Here is a 19,728-nt window from a genome sequence, read left to right as displayed (position 1 = left end):
GGCGACGGTCAGTCGGAAAATTTGGGGGTGGCGACGCTGAGCCGACGCGTACCACACCCGATGCTCTAAGGCCACACACAATCGTTCTCTCCTTTCACTGAACTTCTCTCCTCCATATCAGCGCCACATCAGCACAAACCCTTTAATATTCCTTTCACATTCTTTTCACTAAACACTCACAATCATACACTCCATTTCCAACTTTAACCAATTTTAAATTATTACTTAAATACAATAAATAAATACAAATAACATTTTATTAAATAATATTAAAACATTATATTATTAAAAATTTAAAACATTACATAATTAAATAAATAAAAGACAATACATAAATAAAAAATACAATAAATAACGTTAATTGTTTCGAACAATATAATCATCCGGGAGTGTCCAAATGTGTTCGATCAAATTGTTGCGAAGGATATGATGCGCTCTTCGATCTCGCATATCTCGATCCACCCGATCTTGTATATCAACTCTTTCCTTCCAAGTACGTCGCGGCATGTTTTCTCGATTTCAGAGATAATCCTCTTCGAGGCCGCATATGTTGTGCTCGTTGTCTTCAGTGATCATGTTGTGAAGTATAACACTAGTGTACATGATTCGACGTATTTTATTGATACTATAAGGTCTTGCTGGGTGTTTTAGTATTGTCCAATGACCTTGAAGAACACCGAAAGCTCGTTCCACGTCTTTTCTCGCGGCTTCTTGAAAACGTTTAAACTTTATATTTTTTTGGCTCAATTGGACGTTTAAACGACTTGACAAGTGTTGCCCATTCTGGGTATATACCATCTACCAAGTAATACCCTTTTGTAAATTCGTGCCCGTTGATAATGTAACGGACCTCCGGAGCTCGACCATCCAATAAATCTTCGAACAAATCCGATTCATTAAGAACATTAATATCATTGTTCGAACCCGCTGGACCAAAGAAAGCATGCCAAATCCACATATCGTAGGACGCACCCGCCTCGAGCATTATTGTTGGTCCTTCGTGATCACCCCTGTGGTAATGCCCTTGCCACGCAACTGGACAATTTTTCCAAGCCCAGTGCATACAATCAAGACTACCTAACATCCCAGGAAAACCGTGCATCTCCAAATGTTTGGCATGCAATCGACGAACATCTTCTTCAGTTGGTTTCCTTAAATATTCTCGCGCAAACATATGAATAATACATTTACAATAATTGTTTAAACAGTCACAAGACGTAGATGCGCCCATGTGTAAATATTCATCGAATGCATCATGCGCAATGCCATACGCCAATTGACGTATCGCCGATGTACACTTTTAAAAAATATCGAAATCGAGTTGACCGGTTGCATCATAACGTTGATCAAAATATTGAAAATAATCGAGTTTCGGTTGAGATTCGTATGATAGAATAGCATGACCAATACGAATAAACAATGACTTACTCATTCGGTATCGATTTCGAAAATAATCACCCGGAAATGTTGGATTATCCGAGAAATAGTCGTTGTATAAACGATTACCGGTATCAATCCAATCTCTTTGTAACCGGCGTCTTCTAAAAATTGTACGAGAATTTCGAGCTTCATCTTCTTGGTCCATTGCATCAAGCTAATCGAGATAGTTAAACGCGTTGTAACCGTCTTGAATTAAATCTTCATCGGAATCGGACTCTGCGCTATCACTATCCGTCACACTCTCCTCGCTTTCACTCTGAGAATTTAATAAATCTTCCACATCCATTTGAATTTTTTTTTTGTGTTTGTGAAATATGAATTGATAGTAGTGTTTGGTAAATAATGGAATGAGAGTGTATATATATATAGAGAAAATGTATTGTATTATTGGTTTAAAAGAAAAAAAAATAAAAAAGGATTAGAGCCGTTGGAGGAGAAAAAGAAAAAAAGAAAAAAAATTCGGTGGGCCCCATAAGTCCAGGCCGTTAGAAACGTGAGAGGAGTGACTGGCGGAGGTGGTGGCGACACGCTGGTGGTGGGGTGAAAGGGGTGGCGGCCTGTGGCGATTCCTTTGGCGGACCACTACGTGTGGCCTAACAAGTAATATTAGAGCTTAAGGCTTGAAGATCGGGCACGATGGCGAATTGAAAGCAGATATTCGATTGGTTGATGATTCAGTTATCATCAAGAGAAAAAATGACAAATCTAGGGCTTTTTTTTTGCATCATGTATCGAGATCTAGAGACTTAGTAGATCACGAGAAACTTAGTGGATATGGTATATGTATCCAGAGTTGATCACATTAGGATTGGTCTATGCGTCTGGTGATTTATGATGCTACTAGTCAACAGTTATATTGTGATGGAGATTTTTTTTATTCGCGAAAGGTTACGGAGTCAAAGGCCGGATGTTGCAGGAGAGATTTTTTCAAGAGATCCGAATGTCGGATCTGAGATCTCGTTCTTTGCAATCCCGTGCGAAAGAATGATTGAGCTATCAAATTCGGAGGTTCAGAAACAACTGTAGGATAAAATTTATAGCGGGCTTGTTAACAGTTGGACCACCTTGAAATTTTACTATAGGTAGTAGACACGTAGATTTAGATGTTGTAAAAATTTGGTAGTGATCATACCGTTAGATTTGGAGTTATGATTTTTTGAAGGTGGCAGCCGTCATGGATAACTCTTTGAGGTTTGATTGCGCAGCAGAGAAAGAAAATTCATTGTAAATTCGTCTACTGTTGGATCGACCTAAAATTTTTAATGGAGATGCTACAGATTCAGATCTAAGCATGGTAAACATTTGGAGATGATTGGACCGTTGCATTTTGAGATATTGATTCTCGATTATGACGGTTTGATGACGCAAGTGCTAGATGATTTGTCTTGTAAAACTTTGGGGTGATACAAATGGATTTTTTCAGGGATGTTGGTTTGTTACGGGATCTCACGAGGGAGGTTACTCACAGGTTTGGGCGGTTGGGTACCGACGAAATTCATTCATACTGAAATCGGCAGTGGGAGTTATCGGGAGAGGTTTGTCACTTGCTGGTTTGAAACGAGATGACCAATGACGTTTGTTCGGATATTCATGGGTATTTGGAATATGTGGAAATTTTGAGCTTCTCTCAATAAGAAAATTGGTTGACGAAGGGTGCCGGATAGAACACGTTTGACCGGTGCTCAGGTATTGGGTAATGATTGGTTCAACAAACGAGAGATTTCTTCAAGGGTGACAATTAGGAGTCCTTAGGTGATTGATGGAGTATATGATCAATAAGTTCCGGAACTTGAGCTTTCAAGATATTGTTGAGGGTGTTGGAAACTTGGTGTGAGACGGAAGTATTGGGTTAGTAGGAGTTGGACGAGTAGTGAGAGTTGTGGAGATGGTTGTACGATGTGATTCTCCAATTTTCGCAGGGTTATAGCGTCGATTCCGGGCACTATAGACTTGAGTACTTGTTTTACTCTCCAATGGCAAAGAAATTTGCAATTGACGGGGTGGTACGAACCAGATTCTTCTCGGGTAGCCGTATTTCTTAATCGTATAATGGAAGCGTGTTTGTGATTGAGAAGATGTGTTCATGAAATTCTAAGCTATGAGGATGGGTGAGAGTACCAGCGTGAAAGCGGAAAGTTGAAGGTGTAGATTTCGAGGTTGTAATTACGTTCTCATTGAAGCCTTGTCGAAGAGTCTACGGAGGGCATCTGTTGGTTTTTTTTATTGCTGAGAAGGAAAATAAGATATGGACGAAAATTCTATACGGATGATCGTTGACATGTCGGTGATAGGGTTAGGCGTGTCTAGAGCATGGATCCTCTCCCTATATATATATATATATATATATATATATATATATATATATATATATATATATATATATATATATATATATATATATATATATATATATATATATATATATAGTTTCTATTAAAATTCTATAATGATGATGTCATTATTAGGCTAATTTTTTTGTTAAAAGAAAATCAAAAAACTAAAGAAAAAATTTAAGCATGGTGGGTGATATCATTAATCTAAATAATTTTGAATTAAAATTAAATCTTATTAATTAATTATTATTATTAAATCTTATTAATAATTATTTTAATTATTAAAATTAAATTATTTTAAATTATTTTAATTAATTATTTTGAATTGAGTACGAGAAGTTATAAAAACTTAGCAAAAGAAAATCAATTCTAAATTTATATTTTAATATACACTTTTAAAATGAAATGAAAATTATCTCTTATGATTGGATGTAGATTGTTTAATATGCATTTTAGGTGTTCGATGAAATGTTCAACTGACGAGTTTTTTAGTCGGACTCTGTGATTCCACTGGTCATTAAACAAAATGACTTTAGAATTTACATTCACTTAATACCTAAAACGTATCATTAAACTGTTTCGTTTAAACAAACCCGTGATTCCACGGGTCATTTCACTTAGCATTTACGATTAATGCATATGTCCAGGAAGATCCCAGCAAGTATGTCCATATGAATATATGTAATGAGGAAGATGAAGAAAAAGAGGAGTCGGATGAATTCTATAAGTCCAATCAAGATGATGATGAGTTTGTGGAAGATACTTTTGAGAAATCTGAAGACGAGGCTGATGATTTTTTATATGAATCCGATGATGAAGATGTCATTCATGAGATGGCTAGAGAGACAGATGCCGGAAACTTCTCCGATAGCGCTGACGGTTACAACTCCGGTGATCATAATTATTTCAATGGTGGTGTCGAAGACGAAGAGTAGGGATGTCAGGGATCAAAGTAGGTTTCCCAAGAAAACATTAATAATGATACAGCGCATGATGAGCGTGGTGAGTTTCACGAGAACCCTGGTAGAAGCCCTAGAGTTAATAATTCTAGTCCCAAAGAGGTAACGGTTAATGTAGAGGGCAATGCATCGGGACAGTTTAATTCACCCAGTCCAATTAAATGTTCTGCAGGCCATGAACATAAAGCTGGCCCAATAGAAGATGTTGATGTGGATGAGGTTGGCCAAAGCCCACGTTCAATTATGTAACATCCCGTTTTTCCCATACGTGAATTAAGGTACATATTTAATCGTTAGTACGCTTATAATTCGTTTGTTTACGTGATTAAATGACTTAAAGAGTTAATTTGATGTATACGAGATATGTATATATACATTACGCATGCGAATGTATGTGTGTATGAGTATACGCATGGTGTAGGAGTGTATTATGACATGTGAGGCTTTATGATGGAGTTTAGACGTATATAGGAAGCGAGAACGAAGTGTACTAGTCGCATAAATCGATAGTTGGATTAAAGTTGTCGAAATGGTCAGTTTTAGGCCATTGCCGCGCCGCGAGGGTTCTGGTCGCGCCGCGACAAATAAATCGAACCAGATTTAGGAGGAGGTTTAAACAGCTCGGATTTTATGTGAAACGCCGCGCCGCGGCATATGGCGGTCGCGCCGCGACCTTGCTGTCAGTCTGACTCCGAATTCAGTTTTAAAAAGGGTTAATTCGAGGGTATATTCGTCCTTTCGCGTGTGGATCTGATTGGGACTCTAAATCTCAGCCACTTATCCACCTTTGTTCATTTCTTTTCCATTTTCTCTCTCGATTTTTCTCTCAAACACAAAACCCATTTGAATTCAAAGTGAGATTTGAGAGTGAAGATTTGAGATTTGATCTTTGGAGCAAGAAGTAAAATTGTTCTCCTCGTTCTTAGCTACGAGTGGGTAGTGTTGGTAAGTCTTAACTCCGTGTTTTGAGATTTAGTTAACTTATGGCTAGGGTTTGGCCATTTGAGACTTGTAAGACCCATTTGGGGACTTAAAGGGGTGAATTTGGGTTAATTTGATGTAAGGAAACCCAAATGATGTTGATCTAGGGTTTGGTCATGTAAATTGGGATTTGTAAGTGTTAATTGTGTTATTAGTCACTAATACACTTGTAAAATGATGAAAGAGTGTTAATGGGCTAAGTTGGACTAAAATTGTAAGTCTAAGTGTTAAAATGGGTCAAATGAGTAATGGTTGACCTAGTTGGGTGAGATGGGTATGAAATACCCATCAATTGTGTTAGTTGGTGTTAGTAGACTCTAATCACTAGCTTTTAGTGATTTATGATGAGTCATGGCCATTAATGGGCGGTTTTGGTGGATGTAAGTCATTTAATGCATTTAGATCATTAAATGCTAAAGAGTTAAGTGTTGGTGGTTAGTCCACTAGATTGTATGTTAATTAAATGCATAATGTGATAGGTGCATTACATTGAAGGTCGCGAGCTTGATTTCTAGTTCACCAAAGGCGATAAGGTGAGTGGAATAATTATATATGTATGTATATGATTTATTTGCTTGTGGGGTATGGGTTAAAGTTCGATGTTGACGATACCATATCCTAGAGGTTATTGTTTGTTTGGATGAGGGTTAAAGTTCGATGTTGACGATACCTCATGTATGGATTTAAAGTTCGATGTTGACGAAGCCATACCACTATTGTAGTGATCTTCGATGAGGGTTTAAGTTCGATATTGACGATACCTCATGTGTGGGTTTAAATTCGATGTTGACGATACCACATTTAATAGGACGAATGGAAATTAAGTTCGATGTTGACGATACCATTCGTAGGGCTAGCCTTGAAATCTCGAATACTAGTGGATGTTGCGAACATCAATGTTGTGTTATAGTGTAGCATATCGTATGAAAGGACCCGTTCATATACATTATAAACGATTCACAATAGTTGATTACATTGCGAGGTATTTGACCTCTATATGATACATTTTACAAACATTGCATTCGTTTTTAAAAGACAAACTTTCTTTACATCAAAAATTGACAGGCATGCATACCATTTCATAATATCCACTATCTAACTATAAATTGATTTAATAATAATCTTTGATGAACTCAATGACTCGAATGCAACGTTCTTCGAAATATGTTATGAAAGACTCCAAGTTATATCTTTAAAATGAGCAAATGCACAGCGGAAGATTTCTTTAACACCTGAGAATAAACATGCTTTAAAGTGTCAACCAAAAGGTTGGTGAGTTCATTAGTTTATCATAATCATTTATTTCCATCATTTTAATAGACCACAAGAATTTCATTTCCAGTTCTCATAAATATACGTCCCATGCATAGAGACAAAAATAATCATTCATATGGTAAACACCTGGTAACCGACATTAACTAGATACATATAAGAATATCCCCTATCATTCCGGGATCCTCCTTCGAACATGATATAAATTTCGAAGTACTAAAGCATCTGGTACTTTGGATGGGGTTTGTTAGGCCCAATAGATCTATCTTTAGGATTCCGTCAATTAGGGTGTCTGTTCCCTAATTCTTAGATTACCATACTTTAATAAAAAGGGGCATATTCGATTTCGATAATTCAACCATAGAATGTAGTTTCAATTACTTGTGTCTATTTCGTCAAACATTTATAAAAGCGCATGTATTCTCAGTCCCAAAAATATAAAGGGTAAAAAGGTAAATGAAACTCACCATACTGTATTTCGTAGTAAAAATACATATAACGTCATTGAACAAGTGCAAGGTTGGCCTCAGATTCACGAACTTAAATTAATTATATATATATTTATGTGTTGGTCAATATTTGTCTAACAAATTAGGTCAAGTCATAGTGTACCACAATCCTAATGCTCGAGACTAATATGCAAAAGTCAACAAAAGTAAATTTGACTCAAAATAATTTCCAAAAATCTATACATGATTAATATATAGTTTAAATATCGTCATTTTATATTTTTAAAATATTTTTAAAAGATTTATTAGAGTAAATAATATAATTTAATTATTAATAAATAAAATTTTATATTTATATAATAAAATATACTTTTATATATATTAAATAATAAAATTTATAAGGTTCATTTAATATCATAAAGATAATATGATAGGTATTATTAAAGTAAGTTATTACACGTAGTGTGATGACCCGAAAATTTCGACTAAATTTAAACTTAATCTTAAATGATTAATGATTTCGACACGATAAGCAAAGCCTATGAAGTTGAATCTCAAAATTTTGAACTATTCAATTACCCTTCAGTTGTTCTCAACGATTCGCGAACCATTATATGTAAATAGATACATATATATACTATAACTTGAAAACGTAACAAAGTTTTATTTGCATGATACCATACATTAAACTTATTGGTTTATATATCTATTTGAATATATATGATTTCAAGTTATTTAGTAAACGATAGTAACATTTGTTTATTGATTCGATTGATATTTAGATAAGTTAACTAAAGCGTTTAAGATGAACCAGTAAAACACTAATTTGCTACAGTGTTTTCAAATTGCCACATTACTCAAAATGTAACAGTATTTTCGAAAATCACTATTTGCTACAGTGAAATTGACTTTGCTACAGTGAATTGCTACAGTAAAAATTGAATCAACCAATCAGTCATCACCAATTCTGGATGAATTGGGGATGGGTTCGTAATCAACTTAATCAATGGAGACAAGAGGAAGGCGATCCTTTCCACCAACCGAATTCACCTCTTGGTGAGGAACCTGCGGCACTTACCGGCGAACCCGTTCGAAACACTATCTTTACCCTCATTTCCAGGATATTTCGCAACGATTATATGATAACTAGAATTTTAAACTTTATTCATCCTCTCGTACCAACCGCCAATCATCCCGGAATAATAGAAGAAGTTAACGAGCTTCGCGCTCGAGTTGTGGCTTTGGAGAATATGATGTACAATTTGCAGGCAGCACCGGTAGCACCACCAGAACCAGCAGCACAACCAATAACAGTACCAGCACCACCAACAACAACATCCGCACCGTAAACCTTAACCTCACAATCTGTCCCACGAGTATCAACCTCATACGCACCGTAGGCACCGAAGAATACTAATAACCATAAACGATGAAGTATTAATTCATAACTTCATTGGAGAAATATCCTGCGACGATTATGTAATCTTTAATATAGAAGAGATTATTCGTTTCTAGTTCCAACCGAAAATCAAATGAGTTTAATAACTCATTAAATCTATATTACATCTGAAGGAAATATACATACATATATTTTCATAAAGATTGTAATTGAAAATCCTTTTGTACAAACTGTTAATGATGAGAATATTTTAATGGGTAGGTAATACCCTAGAAATATATAAATTCCACATTAATATGTTACACTATACATTCTTCAATTCTGATTCAGCAATCATTAACTATACTGCTCAAACCTATAGATATACGTATCTGTTCATCGCAGAATAACCATTTTAATTCAATTTCATATTCTAATTTCGATAGATCAGAATCCAAGTCAAGATTAAACGAAAAACATCAGTCTTAGATTCCTACATCTTTCAAAACCATGCTTCGAAAACCATGCTTTGAATTCAGAACAGTACTAGAACATCATATGATTACATTTTGCGTTCAAACCCATCAAAATTCTTGGAAACACTTCAACTAATGAACAAGCGAGAAGACAAACCAACTACACGATATCTACGAGAAGAAAGATTTGTACTTATAATCATATATCTGGAAAGCTCTCGAAACCTAAGTAAAACTTTAACACGTATCTGTGATAAATCCTTCGGCATTATTATTACTGAAAATAACCTTGCAATTCCTTTTTAAAAGTATCCAGTATTATCACCCATTCAACTAGTCAACGACGACCTTTCAGAATTATAACTTTGGCATATACGTTTTTGTTACTGGGGAACCTTTTATGTTCCACCGTATTAGCAGTAAATGTACCAGCGACTCCGTCACTCTGCTATTTGAATCTCTCCGGAAATCACTATATATACATTGAAACCCTATCATGTACTCATCCACATCTTGTAACAATAGTTGCCGTTCCAACTATAGGGAATTTGCAATCAGTATTTTGAAATCTTGCAGCACGTCTACGCCAACAGTTATATGTGTACATATAACGTCTACCTCCTCGAATTACATACTTCGAATGTGAAGTTTCCGAAAAACACCCCAAACTATGAAACTAGTTCTCTGAAATTGGAACAATGCTGATGAAGCAGCAAAAACTGTAAACGACCTTAACAGTAAAAAGTTTGATGATAAAGAATAGTATGGTGGTAAAGCTGAGAAAAAGAGAAGGTTTAAAACTGGAAAACGGATTGAGCAAAGTATGAAGGAGGGCTGTGGATAAATCACAAAGACTAAACCTGCCTTCAAAGAATACAAATGATTCAGTATCTGCTGAAGTCATTAACGAATACCTTGCTACTAACTCAAAATCCGTTACGAACAAATCTTCTTCATCATTCTTCGATATTAGAAATTCTAAGATATCATCGTATCTTTTATTATAAATATCCTCGATATTTCTGAATATATTTTCATAAGCATTCTTATCTGAAATCATTCATCTCTTCGCGCTATCTGTATTACATCATAAAAGAAACTATTTTAGTTTCTAAATTCTGAAACCTTCAAGTTTAAAATTTGAATGTTTTGAAGTAGTGTTGGGAACTGAAGCATGAATTAGTATAATATAATGACACTTGATCAACGTGATTATATTACAGTAAGTCATGCTGAGTTTCTAATGGAACGTGATAAAGGTTCACAGATCCCACCCTCATAATGAACCATGTTACATAACTCTTTTATTCTATTTAACCTCTAAACATATCAAGAAAATATTTTCTTGATGATTCGGTCTTTTCCGGATATTCTGGTAATTTGACAAATCAAGATCGTGCCATTACGATTACCTTCTTAGAACATTAACTATGTTCATTCTGAAATGTATAGCTACGAATTCTGGACCAGTATCCGCTTGACTTAAGGTCGGGAAGAGAAAACGAAAGCATGAAGCTCCGAAATATAATGGAAAATAAAAGTCAGATAAAAACACATAAATTTACAAACTGTGTATATCAATGCGTATAGAAATATAAAGACACGGGAGAATGATAAATACAACTATCCCTAGAGCATAATAGAAATAAACAGATTCTTCTGGTGGGAGCTGGAAAAGAAGGATGAGTGTGGCAAACGTCAATATTAGGTCAAGAACCAGAACTGGATTAAGCATTTTCACAATCTTTTGAATGTATTAATTGGGAAAGAAAGTAGGAGTGGTGAAAATAAATGAAACGGAAGAGGTCAATTTATAGCGAAATATCAGACATAGCAATCGAGGTAGATTACGCATTTAATCAAAGGAAACCATAATTTCCTTAATTCCCGAAGAATCAAATCTTATTTAAATTATGAAGATTTTCTATTCCTTAAATTCCGGAAATCAATCGATAATACGTCAAGAGTTAAGACGAATCTCTATTCTTCATTTCACTCTTTTACGATAACTTCTCTCATACGCTTCGAGTAATTGGATTGTTTTGTCCATATTATTCAACGGTGATAAAATTCTAATTATCAATTCATATTCTTCATGAAAACATTTTTATTGTTAGCCATGACGACCTCACTCAAATTTCGGGACGAAATTTCTTTAACGGGTAGGTACTGTGATGACCCGAAAATTTCGATTAAATTTAAACTTAATCTTAAATGATTAATGATTTCGACACGATAAGCAAAGCCTATGAAGTTGAATCTCAAAATTTTGAACTATTCAATTACCCTTCAGTTGTTCTCAACGATTCGCGAACCATTATATGTAAATAGATACATATATATATACTATAACTTGAAAACGTAACAAAGTTTTATTTGCATGATACCATACATTAAACTTATTGGTTTATATATCTATTTGAATATATATGATTTCAAGTTATTTAGTAAACGATAGTAACATTCGTTTATTGATTCGATTGATATTTAGATAAGTTAACTAAAGCGTTTAAGATGAACCAGTAAAACACTAATTTGCTACAGTGTTTTCAAATTGCCACATTACTCAAAATGTAACAGTATTTTCGAAAATCACTATTTGCTACAGTGAAATTGACTTTGCTACAGTGAATTGCTACAGTGAAATTGACTTTGCTACAGTAAAACACTATTTTAAAATGTATTTTAACAAATAGCGAGACGATGATTTATAGAAGTAAATGACCAAAACACTCAAATGTATAAGTTATAATTTGAGTGATATAATTTAGGGATAATTTAAGTTTATATTGTGACAAAGGTACGAGTCACAAAACGAAAAGTACTAGTTTCCTAAGCGTACGAAAATGCGTTCGAGAAACCGGAACCGGGACATAAGTCGAGTGATGACATACGACTTATCGGAACGAAAATTTCAAATCAACTATGCACGTGAATTTAATATAATATATAATTAATTATATAAATTATATATATTATATTAATATTTAATTATGTCGACGAACTACAAAACAAATCAAATTTGAGCTGTCATTTAAGCTCATGCGATCGCATGAGCATACCAAAGAAACTCCATGCGATCGCATGGAGGCTGGATCCAGAAAACATCTATAAATTCAGTCGAATTCGTTCCATTTTTTTTCACATATATTACTCCGTATAATAATTATTATTATTATTATTATTATTATTATTATTATTATTATTATTATTATTATTATTATTATTATTATTATTATTATTATTATTATTATTATTATTAATCTTATTATTTTTATTATTAGTGTTATTATTTTTGCGATACAAAAATAATAATGTACATAAAATATTACGACGGAGTGCTGTCCAAGTAATTTTCAAAACGAGTTTCCAAGCGAGCTAGAGCTAGGGAAAATATGGGTTATTACCAAGGAGGTTATGGGTAATGTTCGGGGGTATTTTTGTGAAGCAAACCTCGTGTTTATCATCTCCGATGCGTCTACGTGCTTTCCTACAATATTGTATATCAATATTAAACAGTGAGTTTCATATGATCCCTTTTACTCTCTACATTTTTGGGCTGAGAATACATGCAAATGCTTTATTAACTAATTTACAATATTTATATGCATGAGTTTCATTTGCTCCCTTTTTAATTGCTTTTGCAATCTATATTTTTGGGCTGAGAATACATGCACTTTATTTTAAACGCAATGGATACAAGTACATACTAAATTCTACACCGAGTTTGAACCGAAAATCCCTTAGCTATGGTAACTAGTAACTGCCGGTTATAAGAACTGGTGGGCGCGAGTAGTTATATATGGATCCATAGGGCTTGATATCCCCGTCCGAGCTAGAGCGCTAGCCTTTTAACGGACGTATGCTATTTGAGAAGCGTACACGTTGGTTTGCGTGTATTATTAAGATGATTATAAAAAGGGTACAAATTATATAAACGTTAAAGTTTAGTTACCAGGGTGCTCAATTTTGTAGAACCGATTGATAAACGTTTCGGATGAAACAACTGAAATCTTGTGATCCACCTTTTATGTAAAACCTATTGATAAACGTTTTGAATAAAACAACTGAACTTTTGTAATCCACATTGATATACGGATTATGTGTAATATTAAAACTATGAACTCACCAACCTTTGTGTTGACACTTGAAGCATGTTTATTCTCAGGTTTCTAGAAGTCTTCCGCTGTTTGCTTATACGTGATACAAGATATGTGCGTGGAGTCATACATGCTATATACAAGAAACTTGCATTCACCAAACCATTACCATGTATCTTATTTTGACTGTATTGTTAACAGATGTATTATTGTAAACCATTTAAATGGTGATTGTCTATACGTAGGAATCATCAGATGTTAAAAACCTGGAATTTATATATTCATTTATGAAATACCTTTTCAAACGAATACAATTTACAAAATGTATCACATAGAGGTCAAATACCTCGCAATGAAATCAATGAATGACGTGTTCGTCCATATGGATTTGGAGCGATCGTCACACGTAGTAAAATATGTTTGTATCACATATTTATTTGATAAAATAATATCTATAATGATAGTAAGTAAAAATTGTATTATTTTGTAATAATAATTATTATTATAAAAATATCAATATTTATAATTACTAAGATGACATTATGATAAAACGATAATTCTAATTATGATAACTTTAATATTTACGATAATTTTTAATATTATCTTTAAAATAATAATTCTATTTAAAATAATAATAATAATGATATTTTATAGTAACAATGACATTTCTATTAAAATGATAATTTTTGTTAAAATGATAGTTTTAATACTAACGATACTTTTAATAATAATAGTAATGATAAAAATAATAAGAACGATAATTTTATCTAAATCAATATCTTATAATATTTTAATTTCATCATGATACTCTTACTCATTATTTCCTAATCGTTTCATTTAATAGCTTTCAATCGTCTTTTATATCGTGTTCATAATAATTTAATAATGATAATAATAGTAATCAAAATAATTAGGTGTTACAAATATTTGTTTTAATTACACTAATATTAATAATGATAGTTACTATAACATTATTAACGATAATACTAATAATTATCTTAATGATAATATAGTAATAATAATAATAACAATAACAATAACCATTTTTAAATAATGATATATATATTAATAATGATAATAAGAATAATAATACTAATAATAATAATAATAATAATTGGATAATAATAATAATGCTAATTATAACTTTAACGATAATAACGATAGTAATAATAATAAAAAAATAACAATTTTTAATGATAAATCCCTTTTATTGATAAAGATAATAATAATGATAATAATAAGATAAAACTAGAACGACGATAAAAACGACGATAATAATAATCATTTTTAATAAAAATATCGAAAATTCAATTGATTATAACTTCTAATCCGTTCATCGAAACCATTCGATATCCAAAGGAAAAGTTCTTAATTTTTCGCTAGCTTTCCAAGGACATGCATATCTTATACCTTATATCAACCGCAAGTGTAACTAATTCAAGATTCAACCTAACATGTCTAAGGGCAATATCAAAAGTACAAGCATGCATAATCCTAAATACTCGAGCACTAGTCAAGGATACACTATTAGTATGTAAAAGTTAAATTATGAGTACTCACGTATCAATATTGAGATTCAATATTGCAGGAAAGGTACGTAGACGCAACGGAAATGATAAACACTATATTGACCTCACGAGCATATCCATGAACCATACTCAATCACCTCCATAGCTATAACCCATAATTTCCTTAATCCTATCCTACTCGAAAAACAATTTCGAAATCACTCGGACAGCACTCCGTCGTAATATTTTATGTATACTAATAATATCTTGAAATAATACGGAGTAAATATATATATGTAAATCGATTGAGAGAGTTTAGAGAAAAATATTTTCAAGTTTCTATGAAATAATGAAACCTATTGAATTCTATTTATAATAGATTTTTGAATTATTAAAGTGAATTATTAAAGTATGAATTATTAAAGTGAATTATTAAAGTATGAATTATTAAAGTGAATTATTAACGTATGAATTATTAAAGTGAATTATTAAAGTATGAATTATTAAAGTAAATTATTAAAGTATGAATTATTAAAGTGAATTATTAAAGTTAAAGTAAAGTAAAAATAAAGTAAATGTAAAGTTTAAGTATAGTAAAAGTATAAAACTATGTAGGTATAATACGCGTATAAATATATATAATATTAATTTAAATCGTTATATATATTTAATAAAATAAAATATAAATATTGTTATCTTTATCATACTAGTTAAGTAATGAGTTGTCAAAAGTAGTTCTAGATATTTATAAAAGTTATATACGTTTTAATAATAAAGTACTTTTTAAACTGAAAACGTTTTTGTACATTTAAAACTAAATAGATCAATCGAGTCTTTATTAGATTCAATCTTCCACTATCCTTTGTCTAGTTCTCAATGATTGATAATTTGTTCTTATTTATAAATCACTTTACCATTTTCCGAATATTGTTAAAATGGAAAGATTTCTCAAATCAACGTGGGCCTTTCAACAGAGACTTGTAATCATAATTCAATATATCTGATAATTCAATCATTTGATCTTATCTTCTAATTCCATTGATAAACATTTTGAAACAGATACAATCATATAAAGTATTTAATCTAATATTTTGTTTACGTTTCAAGTTATAATATATATACACATATACATATATAATCATATTCGTTTAATGGTTTGTGAATCGTTGGAACTTGGTCGAGGTTGAATGAATGTATGAACATAGTTTAAAATTCTTGAAATTTAACTTAACAAATATTGCTTATCATGTCGGAAACATATAAAGATTAAAGTTTAAATTTGGTTGGAAATTTCCGGGTTGTCACAGTACCTACCCGTTAAAGAAATTTCGTCCCGAAATTTGAGTGAAAATGTCGTGAATGATAATAAGTATGTTTTCATGATGCATACGGGCTAAAAATTAGATTTTTATCATTAGCGAATAATTTGGATAAACAATCCATTTATATGAAGAGTACGAATGAAGCTAACATAGAAGAGTGAAATGAGTAAGTGTAGATTCATCTTATCATTTGACGTAGATATGATTGATTCCCAGATTTCAAGGGATTTGAAGAAAATCTTCTTAATAAGATTTGACTCTCCGGTAATCAAGGGAATTAAGATCCACTTTAAATGCGATCGTCCATTTTAAATGTTCTGTCGGAGATTTTCTTATAAATTCACCTCCTTCGTTTCCTTACAACTCACATCTTCTGTTGATGCATTTTATGAAAGTCCCTAGACATCTACCCACGTCTATTGCAGGTACAACAGTTTACAGGCCACCATGATTGCTCGTTATTATCCTATCCGTGTTTGTATGTGGTTACAGGAACTGCAGGAACGAGATTTAGATGTTTGACTATGTTAGACTTAGTCAGACGTATGAGTGAAGCCTCACTAGTACGGCTGACAGGCTCATACGCACGGCTGATGCTGAGCTAAGTCACAATTACAACCTAAATGAGAAGACACGAGTGAGTGATCACCCGTACGGCTGATGAAGCCAACTCGTAAGTGTGATGAATGAATCATATGGGTGAGTCAACAGCAGGGGTATATAAAGTCTTATGTTCTTCATTTTAGGTTAAGCCTCTCATTTGTTACACACACTCAGATCTAGTGAGCTCCTTCGATTCTCTCTCAGTCCAAATCACCCAGGTGGTGAATAATAGCTCTAGGTGTTGATCTAATCACACTTGATTTAGTTGTGGTTTGACTAAATTAATCAAAAAAAAAAACTTAACCTATTCACTAGAGGGTTTGATTCACTTATTCCGCCATTGTGTGAGTTAAATCTGTTGATTTCTAAGTTCCTAGTCATGTTTCATCACCTTCTATTCTTTCCCCCTCAACTCATATTTTAAAGTATTCATCAATATGCTCCATCCAGTTCTGATTCTCGATATACTTCTAACTTTCATATCGGTCATTCTTCCTTTTCATCTACCGCCGGAAGAATCTATTTACTTCTACTATACTCTTGGGTTTATAGTGTTTCTAGTTCTCCCGTGTCTTCATATTGCTATATGCATCGATATATATGGTTTATAATTTCTGGTTTGTCATTGGGCTTTATATGTTCCCTTATATTTCAAAGTCTCTGCTTCTGTCTTCTATAATCATTATCATTCACAGTTAATGCTCTCTTTTATTTGCTGCAATTTATACCCCAATTTCTATTTCGGAGTTTTGTCCTTTCATTTCTTCTTCTTGCGATTAAGCACCGCTTGTAATGGTCCAGAATTCACAGATATGAATTTCGGAATGAACATTGTTAATGTTCTAGGAAGGAAATTGTGATGGCACGATCTTGACTTGTCAAATTACTAGAATACTTTGGAAAAGGCCGAATCATCAAGAAATATTTTCTTGATATTTTAGAGGTTAAATAGAATACAAGAGTCGTATAACATGGCACATGATGATGTTATGATATGTGAATCATCACTTTCCATTTAGAAACTCAGCATGACTTATTGTAATATAATCACATTGATCAAGTGTCATTATATTATACTAATTCATGCTTCAGTTCCCAACACTACTTCAAAATATTCTTATTTTAAACTTGAATGTTTCAGAATTTAGAAACTAAAATAGTTTCTTTTATGATGTAATACAGATAGCGCGAAGAGGTAAATGATTTCAAATAAGAAAAATTAAGAAAATATCTTCAGAAATATGGAGGATATTTATAATGAAAGATATGATGATATTTTAGAATTTCTAATATCAGAGGATGATGAAGAATATTGTCCGCAGGGGTTTAGAGTCAGGAGCAAGGTATTCGTTAATGACTTCAGCAGGTACTGAATCATTTGGATCCTTTGAAGTCAGGTTCAGTCTTTGTAATTTGTCCACAGCCTCCTTCCTACTTTGCTCAATCCGTTTTCCAGTTCCAAAACTTCTCTTTTTCTGCGCTTTGCCAGCACACTTCATCATTATCATCCAGCTTTTACCATTTAAAGTCGTTTATAGTTTTTGCTGCTTCATCAGCATTTTTTTCCATTTTCGGAGAACCAATTCGTAGTTCAGAGTGTTTTTCAGAAACTTCACATTCAAATTAAGTCCAGAAGATAGACGTTATATATACACATATAACTGTTGGCGTAGACATGCTGTGAGATTTCAAAATATTGATTGCTAATTCCCAATGATTCGTATGGCAATTCTCATTACAAGATGCGAATGAGTAAATGATGGGGTTTCAATGAATAATTATAATGACTTTTTGGAGAGGCTAAAGTCAAAGGGTAATGAAGTTGTTGGTACATCTGCTAATAATGTGGTGGAATGTAAAAGGTTCCCTGGTAACGATGGTGTATATCTCAAGGTTATAATAAGGTTAGTCTGACTGAAAAGTCGAAGTTGACTTGCTGGAACTGTGACAAAACTGGCTACTTTGAATAGGAGTCGCAAAGTTATTTTTGCTAATAAATGCCAAAGAATCTGACGCGGATACGTTGTTTAAACTTTTACTTTGGTTTCAAGAGTTTTTCGGGCACATAACTGTGGGTAACATGTGGTTGGATCATCATCTCGATTGCTCATCATTCGAAGTGTCTTCAGAAATTTTCGAAGGGTTTGAACACAGATTGTAATCGTTAACATACATTTGATGTTCTAACAGAGTTTTGAAGTCAAAATATAGCTTGTGAAGGATGTAAGATCTAAGAGTGATGATTTTGGTCATATCTCAAGTTGAATTTTGAGATTTCAAAATCAGAATATGTAATTAAATTTTGAATGAGTATGGTTGTTTTGATTTCTATAAAAGAATGTATATTGTTGTGAAAGTAGGGAGTATAATGGATGATTTGTTGAATCAGATTCGAAGAATGTAACATATTAATTGTGAATTTATATATCTCTCGGGTATTACCTACCTTTTAAAAAAAATTTCACAATTAATATTTTGTACAAAAGAATTTTATTACAGTGTTTATGAATATATATATATGTATATTTTCTTCAGATGTAACATAGATTTAATGAGTTAATGTTAAATTAAACTCATTTGATTTACGGTTGAAACTAGAATTGAATAATCTCTAAAGGCTTTAAAAAGTACATAACTTTTAAGCAGTATTTCTTTAATGACATTGAAATTATGAATCAATACTTCGTTATTTGTTGATGTATGATGTTTGGTTCGTGAAATTCTTGTGAATTTCGCAAAGTACGAATGATGTTATCTGAAAAGTTTCGGGTACATCGATGATGAAAGTGTAAAATCAAATATATACTTGATTTATTATGAATTGGAATTTGTTGAATTGCGACAGAGATTGTAGTTAACGCTGGTTAAGTTGCGGCTGAAGGACGTACATTATTGCATATTTGTAAT

The 19,728-nt window shown here is 32.7% G+C and overlaps 1 protein-coding gene across 1 annotated transcript; it reads right to left on the bottom strand.

Moving 5' to 3' along the window:
* Positions 1-721: 721 nt before the first annotated feature.
* On the bottom strand, positions 722-1,231 carry LOC139868806 (uncharacterized). Its single transcript, XM_071857148.1, has one exon. The coding sequence runs from the start codon at positions 1,229-1,231 to the stop codon at positions 722-724; it is 510 nt and encodes a 169-aa protein (XP_071713249.1).
* Positions 1,232-19,728: the final 18,497 nt, after the last annotated feature.

Source organism: Rutidosis leptorrhynchoides, chromosome 9 (genome assembly GCF_046630445.1).
Source record: "Rutidosis leptorrhynchoides isolate AG116_Rl617_1_P2 chromosome 9, CSIRO_AGI_Rlap_v1, whole genome shotgun sequence".
Lineage (NCBI taxonomy): Eukaryota > Viridiplantae > Streptophyta > Magnoliopsida > Asterales > Asteraceae > Rutidosis > Rutidosis leptorrhynchoides.
Note: the sequence above shows the minus strand (reverse complement) of the source record. Positions and strands in the feature narration are given on the sequence as shown.

What these genes read in the sequence shown, in the direction of transcription:
- LOC139868806 (XM_071857148.1), bottom strand. Translation starts at nt 1,231, where the DNA reads ATGGGCGCATCTACGTCTTGTGACTGTTTAAACAATTATTGTAAATGT.